The sequence below is a fragment of the Theropithecus gelada genome, chromosome 3 (assembly GCF_003255815.1).
Source record: "Theropithecus gelada isolate Dixy chromosome 3, Tgel_1.0, whole genome shotgun sequence".
Lineage (NCBI taxonomy): Eukaryota > Metazoa > Chordata > Mammalia > Primates > Cercopithecidae > Theropithecus > Theropithecus gelada.
The window spans coordinates 111,976,774-111,998,025 of record NC_037670.1 but is presented as its reverse complement, the minus strand read 5'-3'; the positions used below and the strand labels follow the sequence as shown (position 1 = coordinate 111,998,025).

The 21,252-nt window shown below is 36.6% G+C and overlaps 1 protein-coding gene across 2 annotated transcripts in view; it reads left to right on the top strand.

The window, feature by feature from the left end:
* AKAP9 (A-kinase anchoring protein 9) overlaps positions 1 to 21,252 on the top strand; it is a 170,994-nt gene that overhangs the window by 46,410 nt on the left and 103,332 nt on the right. For both annotated transcript variants that reach the window (XM_025378114.1, XM_025378113.1), the window contains exons 4-8: positions 4,555 to 4,608; positions 5,273 to 5,443; positions 6,973 to 7,128; positions 7,941 to 8,138; positions 13,150 to 15,537. In XM_025378114.1, the coding sequence (XP_025233899.1) occupies positions 4,555 to 4,608; positions 5,273 to 5,443; positions 6,973 to 7,128; positions 7,941 to 8,138; positions 13,150 to 15,537 (2,967 nt within the window). The remainder of the gene's footprint in view (positions 1 to 4,554; positions 4,609 to 5,272; positions 5,444 to 6,972; positions 7,129 to 7,940; positions 8,139 to 13,149; positions 15,538 to 21,252) is intronic.

Genomic DNA, 21,252 nt, shown 5'->3' with positions numbered 1-21,252 from the left:
ACATATTTGCAAAGTTTAATAATCTTGGCAGATCTAGATTGTATTTGAGTATTCTAAAATTTTGAAATCAAGTAGTTTTAATCATAGACCACATAATTATCTTGTATTTTGCCTAAATATGACTGTCGTTTTTCTGGTAAATAGGGCAATAAAATGTAAGAAAAGAGCAGGGGGACTTTGGAGCCAGAAAGTCCTGTTTACATACTTCATCACCTTTGAGCTCTATGAACCTGGGCGCATCACTTAAACTCTGAAATACAGTTTGTTTTATTATTATTATTATTATTGTACTTTAAGTTCTAGGGTAGATGTACACAATGTTCAGGTTTGTTACATAGGTATACATATGCTGTGTTGGTTTGTTGCACCCATCAACTAGTCATTTACATTAGGTGAAATACCATTTTTTGATCTGTAAAATGGGAGACGATAATAATATCTACCTGACAGGATAGTTGCGTACCTCACAAACTAGTTCACAAAATAACCTTGAGAATGTTTAATACATGGTTGGTATACATTAGACATTCAGCAAAGCGTGGTTTTTAAAATTGCTCATCACTTGAAGTATACTTTTCTTTACACTATGTTTTTATGAAATGAGTGATGAGGATTCCCTTAATAAATTGTTCTCAGAGGGATTTCAGGTTCTGATAATATTTGATTAGAACTTAGTTTGTAAATTGTATTTATTTAGGTATGTTGTGGGTTTAATGTTCTTGACTGCTGTGACTAGTACACTCATTGGGTTGGAAAACTGGTTCCATCTTAGAATTAGTCAAATACTTCTATTCCAAGATATCTTTTGTAGAAATATGTATCCTATTATGTACACGGGAGAAATCAGACTAAATGAAAAATACTCTTCTTACAAATTAAATTATATGCAATCATCTTCAATCATTAATGAAGGGACATTTCATGTCCAGAATGCCATATGTACATGAATTGTTTTTGATACCCTTTGAGCAGGGTTATTTGGAGGAAGTTGGGAATACAGGCAATATAGAGTCAAGACAAGTAAATAAATATACTTGTCTTGTATAGGAAGATGAAATGATAGTAATTGGGTATTCACTTTATTATAGATTTCATCTGATTATTGAATACTTTTTAACGAAGTGTTTGTATGGTTTATGACATTTGTTTTAATCTCATTAATTACTTGATTCCAACTCCATGAGTCATTTAGGCACCATTGAACTCTTACAATTTTCATGAACTTTTATGAGCCATCAGATTTTTATTTTTTGTGAAAATATTCAGTAGTAATGTTTTTAATGTATATATTTCCAAATTAAGTATAAGAATAAGGTATTAATCATAAGTAAGGATGAGTTGTTCTTTTTTGTTTCATCAGCCTAGTGTTCACCACAAGGATGAGTTTTTGTGTGAAGACCATTTTATAGTCACACAATGAAAGTTACCTTTCCTCTGATTCTTTCTGAATAACAATGTTGTTATGATGTGATACCTCTATAAAACATTTTAGAATTTGAAATGTACCTCACTTGTACTTTCCCAGATCTTTGAGTCGTCTGTGCAAATAGAGTAAATTTTTCTGTGAATGCAGAAGGAATATATTAACATAGTCTGTAGGTTAAATAACTTCAACAAATGCCACAGTAAAAAAGGACATTGAGAGAAGTTGAGCTTTCTTCTGCTGAAGGAGTCTGTTAATCTAATCTTCATGTGTCAAATCATTTATTTACTTTCACATGAAGTATGTATAGTGTTAGAAGTAAGTTCAGTGTTAGAAGCCTAATTTTAGCAGAAGAGATAAATACCCTTTAGATATCAATAAAATAATTATCTAAATTAAAAATAGAATAATTTATTGTTAACTATTAATGATCCTGATATTCTGTTAAGTGTTCCTAGTCTAACTTTGGAATATAGTGTGTTTTAGTTTAGTTCTGGTGAATAATCTTTTATAAACAATTTATATGATGTTAAACTTTTCAAATTTATTAATATTGATAAGTTTTACATTTATTATAGCATAGATATGTTTTGAAAAACAGTCGTGTATTAATAGTATTTTAAGAATTCAATATATATGAGTTCAAGTATAACATTTGCTTGTCTGAATTAGAGAAAAATGAAACAGCAGTGGCTAACTAAAGTATTAGATGAAATTTTATAAACATAATTATTACAAACTGATAACTGATTCATGTAATACTGACATCATCACTCCTTAAAGGAATATTCATTGCTTTATATCATATTTGAAGAAGCAGTAGTCCCCTTATCGCTGTTTTTACTTTCTGTACTCAACCATTATCTGAAAATATTAAATGGAAAATTCCAGAATAAACAATTCGTAAGTTTTAAATTGTGCCTTGTTCTGGGTAGCATGGGGAAGTCTTGCCACATCCCATTCATCCCACCCAAGATGTGGATCATCCCTTTGAACATACAGTAGATCCACACCATATACTCTGTCCATCTCGTATTCACTTAGTCTGTCTACCTTATCAGATCAAAAAAACATAGTGTACATGGGGTTCAATACTATTTATGATTTCAGGCATCCACTGGGGTTCTTGGAACATATCCCCTGTGGATTAAGGAAGACTACTGTATTCATAAACATCCATTTCGTTACACCAGTAGGCTACAGTAAAATATTTTAGAGGACACATCAGAATGCTTCATTTCAGGATCAAGGAAAGCTAATTGCAATTTAGAAGTATTTAATTTGAAAGTTATTGCAAATGACTTGATATTAATAATCTTTTCTTCCAATTAAAAATAAACTTTTTTAGAGACATGGTTCTCAGTATGTTGCCCACAGTGGAGTGTGGTGGCAATTAATGGGTGTGCCAGTAGTGCCCTATATCCTCAAACTCCTGGGCTCAAGCAATCCTCCTGCCTTAGCCTCCCTTGTAGCTGGGACTACAGGCATGCACAACTGCACCTGTCTTATTGATATTAATAATCTTAATAGAGTTAGTACCCCTGCCTTCTAATAGTTTTCACCAATTGCAATATTGTTTTACCATAGAATTTTTTTTGTTGTTGTTTAACTTTAGCTTTGCTTTTCGGAAATTGTCCTTGGCTGGGTGCAGTGGCTCATGCCTGTAATCCCAGCACTTTGGGAGGCCAAGGCAGGTGGATCACCTGAGGTCAGGAGTTTGAGACCAACTTGGGCATGGTGATGTTCACCTATAGTCCCAGCTACTTGGGAGGCTGATTCTCCTCAGGCAGGAGAATCACTTGAGCCTGGGAAGTGGAGGTTGCAGTGAGCCGAGATCACACCACTGCACTCCAGCCGGGGCAACAGAACAAGACTTTTTCTCAAAAACAAACAAACAAACAGAAAACATCATCCTTATGATAAAGGCAAAATAATCAAACTCTGATAAAGAACACTTGGTTAGGATTTTTACTTTTCAAAGTGTTGTGGCCCATGTGGATCTAAACCTGTTTCTGGGCCTGTCTATCCTATGCTTTTCAACAGCAATAAATCCATTATCTTGGATTCCTTTAACATAGAAGTGTGAATAATTAAGATTTGGGAGATACACAGTTGGTTTTGGCACTGTTAAGGGGGAAAGAGGATTACTAAGTGGATTAGTTGATCTTTAATTTCTCACTAGGTCAACCCTGAAGACATATTCTGTTATTTTCCTTCCTCCTACCAAAAAATATCTGTGCTAGAGATTACTGCTAGAGATGGGCAGTCATATGTTATAGAAAATCTCCACGGCCGGGCGCGGTGGCTCAAGCCTATAATCCCAGCACTTTGGGAGGCCGAGACGGGCGGATCACGAGGTCAGGAGATCAAGACCATCCTGGCTAACCCGGTGAAACCCCGTCTCTACTAAAAAATACCAAAAACTAGCCGGGCGAGGTGGCAGGCGCCTGTAGTCCCAGCTACTCCGGAGGCTGAGGCAGGAGAATGGCGTGAACCCAGGAGGTGGAGCTTGCAGTGAGCTGAGATCCGAGATCCGGCCACTGCACTCCAGCCTGGGCGACAGAGCGAGACTCCGTCTCAAAAAAAAAAAAAAAAGAAAAAATCTCCACATGGGTCAGTGTTGGCATAGCTGTCATAGTACTAGCCCCAGAGGAACGTTCTTGAGGGAGTGTTCTTACCTGTTTATCTCCTCCTGCCACTTACCTTGCTCATCCACTTCAAGACATTTCTACCAGTAAATTGTTTTACTTGAAAATGAATAGGGCTTAATAAAAAAAATTATTTAAACTATTTTAAGGAAGCCTTTCATAGAAGAGGATTTACTGAGGTTTATACTTCTGAAGAGCAACAGAAACTGCACTTAGAACTTTAATTCACTTAAGTGAAAATGTGTATATGTAGTTCAGTGTCTTCTGCATTGTAAGCACTCAGATGTGTGAGGAATGATTGACATTTGAAATGGTCATTATGTCTCTTAGATATTTTAAATTAATCTCTGTATCTGTTTTTGCCAATGATGCATTTTCCCTAGGAATAAAAGACATACACATGAATACAGTTAACAGAAATATTGTTAGCTAAATAAAATTATGTCTAAGATCATAATATATCAGGAAATTGTTTTTATACAGGTAAATGGTTGCAGTTTTGTGATGAAAACAGGAAAACCTACAAATTTATTAAGGGTACGGTATTTAAAACTACTCGTGATACTAATGTTGTATACTATTTAAAATCATCTGGCTTACTAACAAAACTTTTTCCTGCATGTACTTCTTTCTGTGTGTGATTTCAAATTAATTTTAATGTTTACTAAAACAAAGTTATCTACCATTTATTACAAAACTCAATTGTAGACCAGGCATGGTGGCTCACATCTTTAATCCCAGCACTTTGGGAGTCTGAGGCAGGTGGATCACTGAGATCAGGAGTTCGAGACCAGCCTGACCAACAAAGTGAAACCCCATCTCTACTATAAGTACAAAAATTAGCCAGGCGTGGTGGCAGCCGCCTGTAGTCCCAAACTACTCGGGAGGGTGAGACAAGAGAATTGCTTGAACCCGGGAAGCAGAAGTTGCAGTGAGCTGAGATTGCGCCACTGCACTCCAACCTGGGTGGCGGAGCAAGACCCTGTCAAAAAAAGAAAACTCAATTGTAACAGAATTTGCAGATAGCCTGTTTATATTCTTGAGGTAAATGCCATGTTAACAAAGTAGGTTGCCATACTGTAATCTTCCAGGTGGTGAGTGATGTTTTAAAGTGGACCTTGCTGTGGATTTCAGTATTTTAATCTCTCTCCCTAAGGAATATTGCTAGTACTGAATTCTTTAAAATCTTGGATTGATTTAGGAAGAAGAATTTGGTGTTGATGATTCTTATTCTGAACAAGGAGCACAGTACAGTCTGACTCACCTAGAGATGATGGAAAGTGAGTTGGCTGGGAAGCAGCATGAGATTGACGAGCTAAACAGAGAGCTGGAAGAAATGAGGGTTACCTATGGGACTGAAGGACTGCAGCAGGTATGTTTATTTTCTGTGGCTTTTGATTTGCTACTCACAAAAACAGAAACAGGAACTGTGAATAATAGTGGTCTTTAAAGATGTTTTTTTCTTTATTTTTTTTTTAACTTTTTGCTTTTTTTTTTTCCATACAGGGTCTTGCTCTGTCTCCCAGGCTGGAGTGTAGTGGTGCAGTCTCGGCCCACTGCATCCTCTGCCTTCTGGGCTCAAGTGATCCTCCCACCTCAGCCTTCTGAGTAACTGGGACTATAGGCATGCACTAACATACCCAGCTAATTTTTTGTAGAGACGGGGTGTCACCTCAAATTCCTGGACTCCCCTTGGCCTCCCAAAGTGCTAGGATTACAGGCGTGAGCTACCGTGCCTGGTCTAAAGAAGGGGGTTTTCAAATGGTAACTTAGTGGGACACAGTGGCATGCCCCTGTAGTTCTAGTTACTCAGGAGGCTGAGGTGGGAGGATCGCTTGACCCATGAGTTCAGGTCCAACCTGGGCAACATTGAGAGTCCCTGTCTCTTAAACAGAAGACTAAATGGTAACGATATCACTTACAATTTTTGTTCTTATACACAGCATAAATAACCCTGCTTAAAAGTAGGATTTCATTAACAGGGTTGATATAACACAGACTCTTTTTTAACTTTATGATAAATCACTTTAGTAAGACAGATGTTTTTGTAATCAGCCTGAGAGAAAATTATGGTGCAAACCACATCAAAATATAACTTAAGTCCGTTAAGAATGTCAGCAAGTTGGGCATGGTGGCTCATGCCTGTAATCCTAGTACTTCATGAGGCTGAGGCAAGAGGATAACTTGAGTCTAGTAGTTTGAGACTGGCCTGGTGAAAATAGCAAGACCCCGCTTCTACAAAAAATTTAAAAATTAGCCAGGCATAGTGGTGTATGCCTGTAGTCCTAGTTACTTGGGAGGCTGAAATGGGAAGATCAGTTCAGCCCAGGAGATTGAGGCAGTAGTGAGCCAAAATCACACCACTGCACTCTAACCTGTGCAACAGAGCGAGACCCTGTCTCAAAAAAGAACAGAAAAACAATGTCAGTGGGTCCTTGTAAGTAACCTCTTGTGGTTAGACTAACATCTGTGGTTAGACTGCCATAACTGTCTATGGCAGTCAGTTATGAAAACAAGGTGAAATAGGATGTTGATGAGGATGACAAAATACATTTCAGTCTCATCCTCTTCAGAAACAAGTTGGAATTAAACATGTCTAGGGTGGTGTTGCCTGGGAACAGATTAGGGGCACCCCTAAATATAAAGGCACTTGTCCTTCTATAAGTAAATATATGGATTAGTCAGATCAAATATAATTTTTTCCTTAGTTCAGATAAATTTTTTGAAGTTGATTTGGAAGCACCAATTTCTATAAGTTAATAGTTTTCAAATGTGGAAAAGACTGCTTACAAAATGTAAGAATTCTGCCAATGTGTTTTGAATTCTTATTTTGAAAAAGTTGCCTGTAATAATAGTCAATTTTTTTAAAAAATAAATCTAGCACTTACTATTTTCTTTTAGTTACAAGAATTTGAAGCTGCCATTAAACAAAGAGATGGCATTATAACCCAGCTCACTGCTAATTTACAACAAGCAAGAAGAGAAAAGGATGAGACAATGAGAGAATTTTTAGAGTTGACAGAACAGAGTCAAAAATTACAGATTCAGTTTCAGCAAGTAAGTGTTACTAATGCAACAAAATTCATTAGTTTTTTAGTAATGAATTTTAAAAATTCAAGAACAAATCTAAATTTGTTGAAAAGCCATTTCTTATATCATGTATGAAAAATTAGTGAATATGTGTTGCTATGTTAACCAGGAATTTAATTCATATTTCTTAAATGGTTTTCTACTAATATTTCCTTTGTATTTCCTCCCTGTCTCTATTTTGAAATCTTACAAATCTTATAAGGTTGATTGAGGGTATTTCTGCAGAAATTAACCTGTAGTCACATCCTACCTTTGCCAATTCTGGTATGGTTTATTTTAGTTAGGTTCTAAATGATAATAAGACTAAATATATTCCATTTTCTTTTAATTAGAGCCACAGGAATCTAATTGCATTAATCAGAATTTCTGATGGCAAGTAGCAAAACAATTTGAAATAGCTGAAGCAAAAGGGAGGTATTTAGTGTAAGGATTCAGGCTGTTTCCAGAATCCAAGGGCAGAAATACAACCAGGCCTCTGAAAGGGATTGGAACTGCAAACTGGAAAGCCACGGAGAATTTGGGAAGTACTGTCTTTGAGGCCTCACTTTTCTTCCCATATCTACCTCAGTCTCAGGAGACCTAGCTTCTCTGCTGTATCATGGAAAAGATAATTTTATTGGCTCGGCTTGGGTATACCTATCTAGTTAGCCAAGGTAGCATGTTTGCTAGGGTCTCAAGCCTGCAAAGTTCCCAGAGAGCTATTGCAGGCACACCCCAAAGGTGTCTATTCCCTAATACAGTCACTTCAGAATTTAACATTTTGAGGTTTCTATTTTCAGTTGCAGGCTAGTGAAACTCTGAGAAACAGCACTCATAGTAGCACAGCTGCAGACTTACTACAAGCCAAACAACAGATCCGCACTCATCAACAGCAGCTTGAAGAACAAGACCACTTACTAGAAGATTATCAGAAAAAGAAAGAAGACTTCACAATGCAAATTAGTTTCTTGCAAGAAAAAATTAAAGTATATGAAATGGTATGTTTATTTTAAGGAAGTCAGCTAACTTGTAAAAGCTTTACAGTTTAAAGTTTTTTATGCAAGTGGCTTTTTTTGTTAGGCACATGAATCACAAAATTTCATAATTAAGCTGTTTGTGTAATTTATTTCAAAAGCAAATGGGAATCTCAGTAATAGAGTTTTTAAGATAATAGTCATTACTGAGTTCCCTAAAAGTGATCAACCTATGTTAAACTGAATTAGCAGGAAAATCTGAATTTATAACTATAGTTTTTTTTGTCATTTATAATTATTTCCACTTATTTTAGCCATGGTTGTGAAATTCAGAAAATATTTTCACAACAGAAAGAAATTTTATGGATTTTAATGAGAAAAAAAATCGAATATAGTCAGTTCTCTTTATTTACATAAGTTATGTTCCATAGACTTAAGTTTCTGGGAACACTTATTTAGCAAATAAGTTCTCTGGTGGGGGGTTGGTGGAGGAAGTATGTGTCTGTGTATGGGTGTGTATATTTTACATGTATGTATACCACATTGATTATAATCTTAAATCATAAAAACTACTCATCCTGGAAAATTGTTTCTTTATTTTTTAAAAGAGAAATCAAGGTTCAGAAGTGACTTGCTTGAGGCTGCCCCACTAACAGGTGTCAGGCTGGGATTCAAATCCTGTCAGTTGCCCCAGAGCTGGAGCTTCCTATACTATACTGCACTGCCTCGGGTCCTCTCCATCCCTCTGGTCCTCTCTATAAGGGATGAACAAGGCAGTGTGGTCACCTTGTTTGACCTCAGCTAAAAGTGTATGTCCAGTAACTCAAATTTTTTGTCACTCTGTGCACACCTACAAATGACTGAAAGCACCATGAGCATTGATTTGGGTGTTACAAATAAATTTTTGCAAGAACTCACAAATATGGAATCTGCAAAGAATGAGGATGGATTGTACATGCAATATAATACTTTTTATAAACTTAGGAGGTTCTTCTGCAAGATGTTGAGAAATTACCAAGACAAGAATATTGTTTGGATAATAATAATAGTAGTAATTAGCATTTATTAAGTGCTTACTGTGTAATACACAGTATTCAAAGCATCTTACACATATTAACTCATTGAATCATCACCGTAGGCCTGTGCAATAGAAGTACCATTATCACTCCTATTTTCTAAATGAGGACACCAAGACAAAGCAAGATGAGGTAAATTGCTCTGGTATACACAGGTAATAAGTTGATAGAGCCAGATTTCAAATCTAGGTTGTCTGACTCCAGAGACTGCTTTTAAATAATAGGGAGTGTACAAATTGGTGACAATGATATTATGAAAAATACGTGCTTTACAACTATAAGGTAATTTAAAAGTAATTAGGTAAGTGTTTACAGAACACCTATTTTTGTAGCAGGCCCTTGAAAGAAATACAGTGAGGCTTAAAGTGTGCCCTTTTCTTCACTGGAACTCATAGATTAGTAGGGGAGCTATGTATGGCATGTACAAAGGACACCACAAAACCAGGATAAATGTGGGCCAAAAGTGCTTTGAAAGTTCTGAATAGGTCTGGCTTCATGAGGGAAGAGATTCAGGGTAGGCTTTAGTGGAGGAGTTTCTATTTCAGTTAAGTTTGTAAGTTGGAACACCCCCTTTTTAATTGTATTTTGTTTCCCCAGCAGTTGGTCTAATGCATAGAACATAGTAGCTACTCAATACTTACTTCGTAAACAAGTGGATAAATTAAGGATCTCAACTGATAGAAATGGGGAGAACATTTTAGACAGAGTGTGGAGTAGGCATAAAGACTTAGGATGAAACATGTTAAAAATCAGTAAGGATCAAAAAATGGTGTAATTTATCTAGAAACAGTAGTCTTTGAAGGTTAATCTTTCCAGGAGGTAAGAGTAGAAGGATAATCTAGGGCTCGGTGAGAAGAGCCTGGAGATGGGATTGTATTATATTTACTCTGTGGGCCATATAAATTGAGATTATCTAAAATTCAAGTAGTTCATTTTTGTAGGGGGAATAACCTTTGTTTATTTGAATGTAACAAGAATACTTTTATCAATCTGTTTTTCACTATATACATATTTTTAAAATTTTTATTCTTAAGAAAATGAATCCCCCCGAGTAATAGTTCTATTGGCAGCTGAGGCATTAGGGTCAGCTAAGGCATTAGGGTCAGAAATGAAATGGTCTTTGTTCCCTAGACCAGTGGTCCCCAACCTTTTTGGCACCAAGGACCAGTTTCATGGAAGACACTTTTTCCACAGACTTGGGGGAGGAATGGTTTGGGGATGACATCAGGCATTAGTTAGATTCGTATAAGGAGCTTGCAACCTAGATCCTTCACATGGACAGTTCACAATAAGGTTTGAGCTCCTATGAGAATCTAATGCTGCAGCTGATCTGACAGAGGCGAGCTTACTGCTCGCTTACCTCCTGCTGTGGAGCCCAGTCCTTAACAGGCCCCAACCGGTACTGGGTCCGCAGCCTGGAGGTTGGGGACCCCTTCCTTACACAACTGTGTCGATGATCAAAAGCTCATTCTCATTGTCCTAATCCTGCAAACTTCCTATCGTGCCATAGCATATTATTCCCCACCATCTCAGGTGTATTTCCAAAAGATAGTGTATTCAACCACAAGGCTTTTTTTTTTTTTTTTAAGACCACAAAATATAAGTGGTTTAAAACCATGTACTTTGAAATGAGTGACACTAAGAAAAATAAACCATAAGTTTGTGTTGTTTAATGGTTGAATGAAGAATTATTGTTGGTTGTTATTATATCAGGTGTTGGACAATTTTGAATTAAATGATACTGTTTTATGAAGACCCCCCTCCCTTACCGAAATCAGGAAACAGAAAAGTTAGATTTTATAACATTAACATTTTTCAAACTTAGTTACTTATTTAACAGTTTAACTGGAATTGACCACCATGAACCGATTTTACTTTCTCATAGGCTCCAAATGTGTTATAGATTTCTTTCTAGTATGTAAATATATTATACTTGTATATATTAATAGTGCAGTAAGAATAAAATGCCTTAATAGATGATATTTTATTTTAGCATATTCTGTGAGATAGAGGAAATAATATTATCTTTGTTGTACGGATGAAACACTGGGATTCAAGGAGATTAAACTGATTTACTAATATCCTGTTGTAGTGCAGAGTTTGAAGTAAGAAGGCTCAGGACTTGGTAATAACATGGTAATATTGGATGGGATATGTGATACTAAGACAAAAGCTGATAGAATTTTGCCCAAGAGGCTGCACAGGATAACATTCATTGTCTTGGTTAATTTGTATAGTACAGAATCTGGCCTTCAACTTGTAGGTTCCGAAGTCTGATTTTTTTTTTTTTCCCCTGTCAACTGAGACGAGCTACCTCAGAAGTGAACTCAGATTTTCCAAGTTCATGAGACTAATTTTTTTTGTTTGTTTTGAGACAGAGTCTCGCTCTGTCTCACAGGCTGGAGTCCAATGGTGAGATCTCAGCTCACTGCAACCTCTGTCCTCCAGGTTCATGTGATTCTCCTGCCTTAGCCTCCTGAGTAGCTGGGATCACAGTTGCCCACCCTCACACCCGGCTAATTTTTGTATTTTTAGTAGAGATGGGGTTTCACCATGAGGCTAATGTTTAAAGCTTGAATAAGATTATTAATTTACAATGAGAAATCATTATCACAGGGACCTAAATATTTCAAGTTCATTGGATTTTTATATTATTTCCATGGGCAGATGAATTTTAAAAGTCAAATAATAGTTATGAAGTTAGTTAGTGACCATGAGATCAAAAGGTTTTAGAGGAATCACATGTTCAGGGGCATTAGGCTGAGATAACCTGATCTATCTCTCTCACAGTAGGAATGATCATGCCTATAGATGGGAATTCTTAAATGCTGTTTGCTACAAGCCCTGACGTTTCTTTCTACGTTAGGTAATGTTTTTTGTAGAGCGACCAGAATTCTCAAAGGCTGTATTTGAATGGGCACTGCCAACATTTCCCTCTGAGGCTTTTCTTTTTCTCAGCCTTGACGTTTCTTCTTTAGATAAGTTAATACATTCATTCAAGGCACCTTTGAGTCCTGTTTGCCTGGGACTCCTGTCTCCTTAAAATAATTTTACTTACCTACTTATGTTCTGATCCATTCTGTAGATTTCATGTATTTATTTGTTTTTGAGACTATAGCCCTCTGTTACTTACAGAAGCAACTAAGTTACTGAAGCAAAACTTTGACCGAGGGCCTCTGCTTGACTTTGTCATGCTGAAGTAATCACGATAACAGATATGCCTTGGCCTGTGTCTGCGCTTAGCCTTGTCTCCGTTCCAGAATAGAATCCCAAATAAGAACTGGGGGAGAGTATCTGCTTTGCTTTCAAAATTCTGTTTAAACCAAAAGTTTAGGACCAAGTTGATATGCCATAAATGGTATAGTTGTCTTAGATGTCACTTGAGGTTCAACCTTTTAAGCATTGCATATCTCTAAATTTCTGACTGACTTAAGAGCCCAGGACTGAAGTTAAGACAGACCATTAGGAATCTGTTTTTGTTGTTTTTCTTTTCCATAGCCCTTGCCCATGACACACATTGAAGTCACCAGAATACATGTGAGGAACTTTGATTTGTTTTTATCTTTCTGAATGTGTTTAGAGTATATGCAGTACTTTAGCTATAGAGAATACTAAATATTTAGAATGTTGATCAGTTATTAAGAAAAATGACAATATAACAGTTTGGAGACATCTAAAATCAGACTGGGTTTTTAAACTAAAACTTAATCACAGAAATGTTAAGAGAAATTTCTTCTAAGAAGGCCATAACTACTGTAGTGTTTGCTCACAAGTAGTGTTGGGTACATGAGTTCTAGGTCTCATTATTGTGGAAAAAATTGAGGGGCAGGACCAACATTTACTTTTTGTAGAATTTTTTAAAAAGGAAACTTCTATCAATCTTTTGGTAATGAGATGAAGCGGTATAATTTGCCAGAAGCTAAAAATGCCATCTTACATTTTTATTTTTTTCCCTAAAGGAACAAGATAAAAAAGTAGAAAACTCAAATAAAGAAGAAATACAGGAAAAGGAGACAATCATTGAAGAATTAAACACAAAAATAATAGAAGAAGAAAAGAAAACTCTTGAGCTAAAGGATAAATTAACAGCTGCTGATAAATTACTAGGAGAATTACAAGAACAGGTTGTGCAAAAGAACCAAGAAATAAAAAATATGAAATTAGAGCTGACTAATTCTAAGCAAAAAGAAAGACAATCTTCTGAAGAAATAAAACAGTTAATGGGGACAGTCGAAGAACTTCAGAAGAGAAATCATAAAGACAGCCAGTTCGAAACTGATATAGTACAACGAATGGAACAAGAAACACAAAGAAAGTTAGAACAACTCCGAGCAGAGCTGGATGAGATGTATGGGCAGCAGATAGTGCAAATGAAACAAGAATTAATAAGACAACACGTGTCACAGATGGAGGAACTTAAAACACGGCATAAGGGAGAAATGGAGAATGCTTTAAGGTCATATCCAAATATTACAGTTAATGAAGATCAGATAAAGTTAATGAATGTGGCAATAAATGAACTGAATATAAAATTGCAAGATACTAACTCTCAAAAGGAAAAACTCAAGGAAGAACTGGGAGTAATTTTAGATGAAAAGTGTGCTCTGCAGAGACAGCTTGAAGACCTTTTTGAAGAATTGAGCTTTTCAAGGGAACAAATTCAGAGAGCTAGACAGACAATAGCTGAACAAGAAAGTAAACTGAATGAAGCACAGAAGTCCCTTAGTACAGTGGAAGATTTGAAAGCTGAGATTGTTTCTGCATCTGAATCCCGAAAGGAACTAGAATTAAAACATGAAGCAGAAGTTACAAATTATAAGATAAAACTTGAAATGTTAGAAAAAGAAAAGAATGCTGTGTTAGACAGAATGGCTGAATCACAAGAAGCTGAATTAGAGAGGCTGAGAACACAGCTTCTATTTAGTCATGAAGAAGAACTTTCCAAACTGAAGGAAGATTTAGAAATTGAACATCGAATAAATATTGAAAAACTTAAAGATAATTTAGGCATTCACTACAAACAGCAGATAGATGGTTTACAGAATGAAATGAGTCAAAAGATAGAAACCATGCAGTTTGAAAAAGACAATTTGATAACTAAGCAGAATCAATTAATTTTGGAAATTTCGAAGCTAAAAGATTTACAGCAGTCTCTTGTAAATTCAAAGTCAGAAGAAATGACTCTTCAAATCAATGAACTTCAAAAAGAAATTGAAATACTCAGACAAGAAGAAAAGGAAAAGGGTACACTTGAACAAGAAGTTCAAGAATTACAACTTAAAACAGAACTATTAGAAAAACAGATGAAGGAAAAAGAGAATGATCTTCAAGAAAAATTCACACAACTTGAAGCAGAGAATAGCATTCTTAAAGATGAAAAGAAAGCTCTTGAAGACATGTTGAAAATACATACTCCGGATAACCAAGAAGAAAGATTGATTTTCATGGACTCCATTAAGTCCAAATCCAAAGACTCTGTCTGGGAAAAAGAAATAGAAATACTTACAGAGGAAAATGAGGACCTCAAACAGCAATGTATTCAGCTAAATGAAGAGATTGAAAAGCAAAGGAACACTTTTTCATTTGCGGAAAAAAACTTTGAAGTTAACTATCAAGAGTTACAAGAGGAATATGCTTGCCTTCTCAAAGTAAAAGATGATTTAGAAGACAGTAAAAATAAACAGGAATTAGAGTATAAAAGTAAGCTTAAAGCACTTAATGAAGAGCTTCATTTGCAAAGAATAAATCCAACTACAGTGAAAACGAAAAGTTCTGTCTTTGATGAAGACAAAACTTTTGTAGCAGAAACATTGGAAATGGGTGAGGTTGTTGAGAAGGATACAACAGAACTCATGGAAAAACTTGAGGTAACCAAGCGAGAGAAATTAGAGCTGTCACAGAGACTAGCTGATCTTTCTGAACAATTGAAACAGAAACATGGTGAGATTAGTTTTCTAAATGAAGAAGTTAAATCTTTAAAGCAAGAGAAAGAACAAGTTTTATTGAGATGTAGAGAGCTAGAAATCATTATTAACCACAACAGGGCAGAAAATGTACAGTCATGTGATACTCAAGTAAGCTCCTTATCAGATGGAGTTGTGACTATGACAAGCAGGGATGCTGAAGGATCAGTTTCTAAAGTAAATAAAAGTTTTGGTGAAGAATCAAAAATAATGGTGGAAGATAAAGTTTCTTTTGAAAATATGACTACTGGAAAAGAAAGTAAGCAAGAACAGTTGATTTTGGATCACTTACCATCTGTAACAAAGGAATCATCACTTAGAGCAGCTCAACCAAGTGAAAATGATAAACTTCAGAAAGAACTCAATGTACTTAAATCAGAACAGGTATGTTTACTTATTTACATATGGTAAAGCACAATGAAAATGTACGTTTTGGCCAGGCGCAGTGGCTCACGCCTGTAATCGTAGCACTTTGGGAGGCCAAGGCTGGCGGATCACAAGGTCAGGAGATCAAGACCATCCTGGCTAACATGGTGAAACCCTGTCTCTACTAAAAACACAAAAAATTAGCTGGGCATGGTGGCGGGTGCCTGTAGTCCCAGCTGCTGGGGAGACTGAGGCAGGAAAATGGCGTGAACCCAGGAGGCAGAGCTTGCAGTGAGCCAAGATCGTGCCACTGTGCTCTAGCCTGGACAAGAGAGTGAGACTCTGTCTCAAAAAAAAAAAAAAAAGAGAGAAAAAAAGAAAATGTACATTTCACACTAAGGCTTCACCTTCATAAAACATAAATTCATATCCTTAGAAGAGAATGAAAATGAACCCTCTAATGTTATTTTAACTTGAGCCTATCATTTATTTATCATTTAAGTATTTTTTTTTAAACCATTGTTGACTTTCTTTCAATCTATGTTGCATATTCTGCTTAGGAAATAAAACACACTAATGGATTCAGATTTTCTTTGGAAAGACAAGAGTTTGTATAACTTTGTGGAGAATCTCAGCATTAGAAAAGTTACTAATTTCATTTTATAATTTTTGTTATAATCTCAAAGATTTGTTTCAGTTTTTATTTCATAGTGATGTTTTCAAGTCTCCACAACTGAAAATGAACTCCTAAGCTTTTTAGTAGTCTTTATAGTTGTTAGGTGGTTATGAAATTATATTTTCCTGGAAGAAAGAAAACCCCTTGATTTAAGTCCTAGAGTTTTTTCAGAATCTTTGTTATACCTGAAGGGAGAAAAACAGTATTAACTCTAAATATAGTTAAAGAATTATATGTATATAATAACAGATCACTCCTGATAATTTATATTTGCCAGATACTGATATTAAAATAACAGGAAAATTCTGCTATCTACAGTGTAATGATGCTAACTAAAGTTTTATGTGTTTCTTCATTTATCTAACAAATGTTTATTGACTCTCTTGGCAAGTACGAATATAGTGGCCAACAAGAGAGAGGTTTCTGGTCTCAAAGAACATGTATTTTAGTCAGGGAGGCAGGTGATAAATGAAACAAGTAGGATAGTTAGAAATAGTGATAACGTCTATGAAGAAATAGGATAATGTGATAGAGAATGATGGAGAGAGAGGGTAATAACAACATTAAATATGGTGGTCAGGAAAGGTCTCTAGGAGGAATTGACATTTGAACTGAGATCTGAATGACATTGAAGCTCTAAGTATAGCAATTGTAAAGACATGGGTAAGTTTAAAGAACAAAATGAAGGCCTGTGTAGTTGAGTTTGAGAGAGCAAGAGAGTGGAAGAAGAGTTTGAAGGAGAAAGAGACCAGACCTTGGAGAATCTTACAGACTTTGGAAGTCATTGGAAAATTTTCTCTTTTTATTCCTAAATATATCATATTTGTGATCTTATATCAAATGTCGAGATATTTTATATTTATGATTTATATCAAATGTAGAGATATTTTATATATTTAATTGCCTAAATAGCGTCAAGAAATTCAAATTGCTTAACGTTTTTTGTTTTTTTTTTTTTTGAGACCGAGTCTCACTCTGCCACCCAGGCTGGAATGCAGTGGCGTGATCTCAGCTCACTGCAACCTCTGCCTCCGAGGTGCAATCAATTCTCCTGCCTCAGCCTCTTGAGTAGCTGGGATTACAGGCATGCGCCATCACGCCTGGGTAATTTTTGTACTTTTAGTAGAGACACGGTTTCACCATGTTGGCCAGATTGGTCTCAAACTTCTGACCTTAGGTGATCCAACAGCCTCGGCCTCCCAAAGTGCTGGGATTACAGGTGCGAGCCACTGCGCCTGGCCAAATTGCTTAACTATTAGTGTTCTGTTAAATGTCTGGAATTGTTTTCAAAACCATAATGTGTGGCAGTTACTTGTGAAAATGTCACACATCTTTTAATTTTTTTTAGAAAGCATTTTTGGAAGAAGACCTGCATTTGACCCTGAGCTGTCAAAATGGTCAAATTTTCTTAGTAAGAATTCTAATTTTCTTTTTTTTTTTTTTTTGAGACAGGCTCTCACTGCTCTCCAGACTAGAATCTCATGGTGCAATCACAGCATCCTGCAGCCTTGACCTCCTGGACTCAGGTGATCCTCTCACTTCAGCCTCCTGAGTAGCTGGGATTACAGGCATGCACCACACACCCAGCTAGTTTTTTGTATTTTTTGTAGAGGTAGGGATTTGCCATGTTGCCCAGGCTGGTCTCAAACTCCTGGGCTTAAATTAAACGATCTTCTTGACTTGGCCTCCTAAAGTGCTGGGATTATAGGCATGAGTCTTTGTCCCCAGCCAGAATTCTGTTTTCTCTAATAAAGATACTAAAAAAATACTTTTGATGGCATTCAGATACCCTCTATGTGACATTGACTACATAAAGTAAAGGGGAGCAAGCCTGTAAACTTCCTGCCCATTCATCATTACCAAGACAGACCTCTTTATTGATGGAAAGGGAAGTTCACAGAAGAAATCGAGCAGTGACTTACACAATGGTAACACCTAAGAGCAGCCTAAATATGCTTGAAATAATGTGGATGCCACAAAAATATCTCTAATATACTTAGGAAGTTTGGGCAGAAGGAGAAAAATAAAAACATCATAGAAGTCTTTTCAGGGTTGGGATGCAAGGAAGAAGGAAGAGTGACAGGAATTTTATAGATACTGATTAATTATTGATGCGGGGAGAGGTCATAGATTGAAGTGTATGTGTTTAAACTCGAAGATAATTATTAGAATCAAAAGAGATACTGGAGCTTAGAAACTACAGCAGGAACCACTAGAATATCAGCTCCTTGAGAGCAAGGACCCAGTCTCCTGTATCTCTAGTGCCTAGAATAATGTCTAACACATGATAGGCAGTAAATAATTTTTTTAAATGAATGAATGAATGCATGAATAAAAGGGGGGGAATAAATAAAGCCCACTTATCAAGAACCAACAGTGAAATAGCACAGGCCTTCACGTTAGAGTCAGGAAGATCAGAATAGCTTTTGTCACTTGCTGTTCTGTTGTGTAGGTCCTAACCATTGCAAAGACAAAAAGATACGTGGTATGATTGGAGAGAAAGATACTTGTCATAATTCACATGTATAATTAAATTTAAAAATTAAACATGAGAAATGAAAGTCTTTTTTTTTTTTTTTTTTTTTTTTGAGACAGAGTCTCACTCTGTCACCCAGGCTAGAATGGATCTCAGCTCACTACAAATTCAGCCTATCGAGTAGCTGGGATTACAGGTGGCCACCACCACGCCTGGCTAATTTTTGTATTTTTAGTACAGATGGAGTTTTACCATGTTGGCCAGCCTGGTCTTGAACTACTGACCTCAAGTGATTTACATCTTTAATGTAAAATAAATATGAATAAGCCAATGTAAATAAAATTGTAACACTTTAATGAAGGATAAGAGACTTGAATAAATGAAAAGTCTCATTTCTGAGTGGGAAGATTTGAATATTGTAAAAATCCAGGTTATCTCTAGATTAATCTGTAATCCTTATGTAGTTCCATTCCAACTCACAATGAAAAGTTACTGAAATTCAGCTTAGTAATTGGTGTATAGTTTATCTGGAAGAAGAAATGCACAAGAGTCAAGAATATTTTTGAAAAACACAGAATAGTAATTGCTGTATAGTTGATGTGGAAGAAGAAATACACAAGAAGAGTCAAGAATATTTTTGAAAAATGCAAAATGCATTTAACATGATATGTTGAATAACTTTAGCCTTAAATGTACTGATTTTATAAATATTGAAAATGAGTTAAGCTATTAGTTCTAGAAGCTAGAATATCAGAGCATGTAGACTTAAGAAAAGTAGAAAGAAGGAAATAATAAAGTTAAGAACAAAATAAGCAAAGTTAGAATAACCAAAACAGGAAGAAGAGTTTTCAAGGATTTTGAAAGTTTATTATTTGTAAACACTAGTGGCTGGGCATGGTGGCTCACACCTGTAATCCCAGCACTTTGGGAGGCTGAGGTGGACAGATCACGAGGTCAGGAGTTCGAGACTGGCCTGACCAACATGGTGAAACCCCGTCTCTAATAAAAATAGAAAAATTAGCCGGGCGTGGGAGCGCGTGCCTGTAATCCCAGCTATTCAGAAGGCTGAGGCAGGAGAATTTCTTGAACCCAGGAGACAGAGGTTGTAGTGAGCTGAGATTGCGCCACTGCACTCCAGCGTAGGTGACAGAGCAAGAAAGACTGTGTCTCAAAAATAAATAAATAAATAAAATAAAATAAAATAAACACTAGTAAAGTGTTGGACTTCCAAGAATATGGGCCAGTGGGTACGGTGGCTCACACCTGTAATCCCAGCACTTTGGTAGGCCAAGGTGGGTGGATCCCAAGGTGAGACCAGGAGATCGAGACCATCCTGACTAACATGGTGAAACCCCATCTCTAAAAATACAAAAAATTAGCTGGGCCTGGTGGCATGTGCCTGTAATCCCAGCTACTCAGGGGACTGAGGCAGGAGAATTGCTTGAACCCAGGAGGTGGAGGTTGCAGTGAGCCAAGGTCGCGCCACTGCACTCCAGCCTGGGTGACAAAGGGAGACTCCATCTCAAAAAAAAAAAAAAGAATATGGGCCAGGCATGGTGGCTCACGCCTGTAATCCCAGCACTTTGGGAGGCTGAGGCAGGTGGATCACGAGGTCAGGAGATCAAGACCATCCTGGCCAACATGGTGAAACCCTGTCTCTACTAAAAATACAAAAAATTAGCTGGGCGTGGTGGTGTGCACCTGTAGTCTCAGCTACTTGGGAAGTTGAGGCAGGAGAATTGCTTGAAACCCAGAGGCGGAGATTGCAGTGAGCTGAGATCGCGCCACTGCACTCCAGCCTAGCAACAGAGCGAGACTCTGTCAAAAAAAAAAAAAAAAAAAAAGAAGAGTATGATCAGGGAAAAAAAGACAAACCAAATGAGGCTTGGTTCAGTTGCTCGCACCTATAATCCCATTGCTTTGGATGGCTGAGACAGGAGGATTGCTTGAGCCCAGGACTTCAAGACCAACCTGGACAACATAGCAAGGTGCCTGTCTCCACAAAAAATTTAAAAATCAGCCAGGTATGATGGCATGTGCCTGTAGTCTCAGCTATTTGAGAGGCTGAGGTAGGAGAATTCCTTCACCCCAGGAGTTAGAGGCTGCAGTGAGCTATGATTGCACCATTGTACTTCAGCCTGGGCGACAGAGTGAGACCCTATCTCTAAAACAAAATCAAATGAATGAAAATAGAAACATAAGTATAGATACCATAGAGATTCATAAAAGAATACTATAAATGTCCATCAATAATTTTGAAAATAGAGATGAACTGGATGGTTTTCTGGAAGAATATAAACTACCTCAATCAACTCAAATAGAAATACAAAACCTGAATAAACCAATAACCATTAAATAATTTGAAATCATAGAGGTTTTCCCTCTCTCCTCTCCTCCAACCAAAAATATTAGACTGAGACCATTTTACAAGTGGGTCTTACCAACTCAACCAGTATGTAATTGCTTAATAAAATAGAATTAAAGAACTAGAGGGAAGAAAAGAAGGAAAGAAGAAAGGTAAGATAGACAAAAGAAAAACCCAGTTATCTTATGAGACTGATAAGAAGACCTGATAAGAACA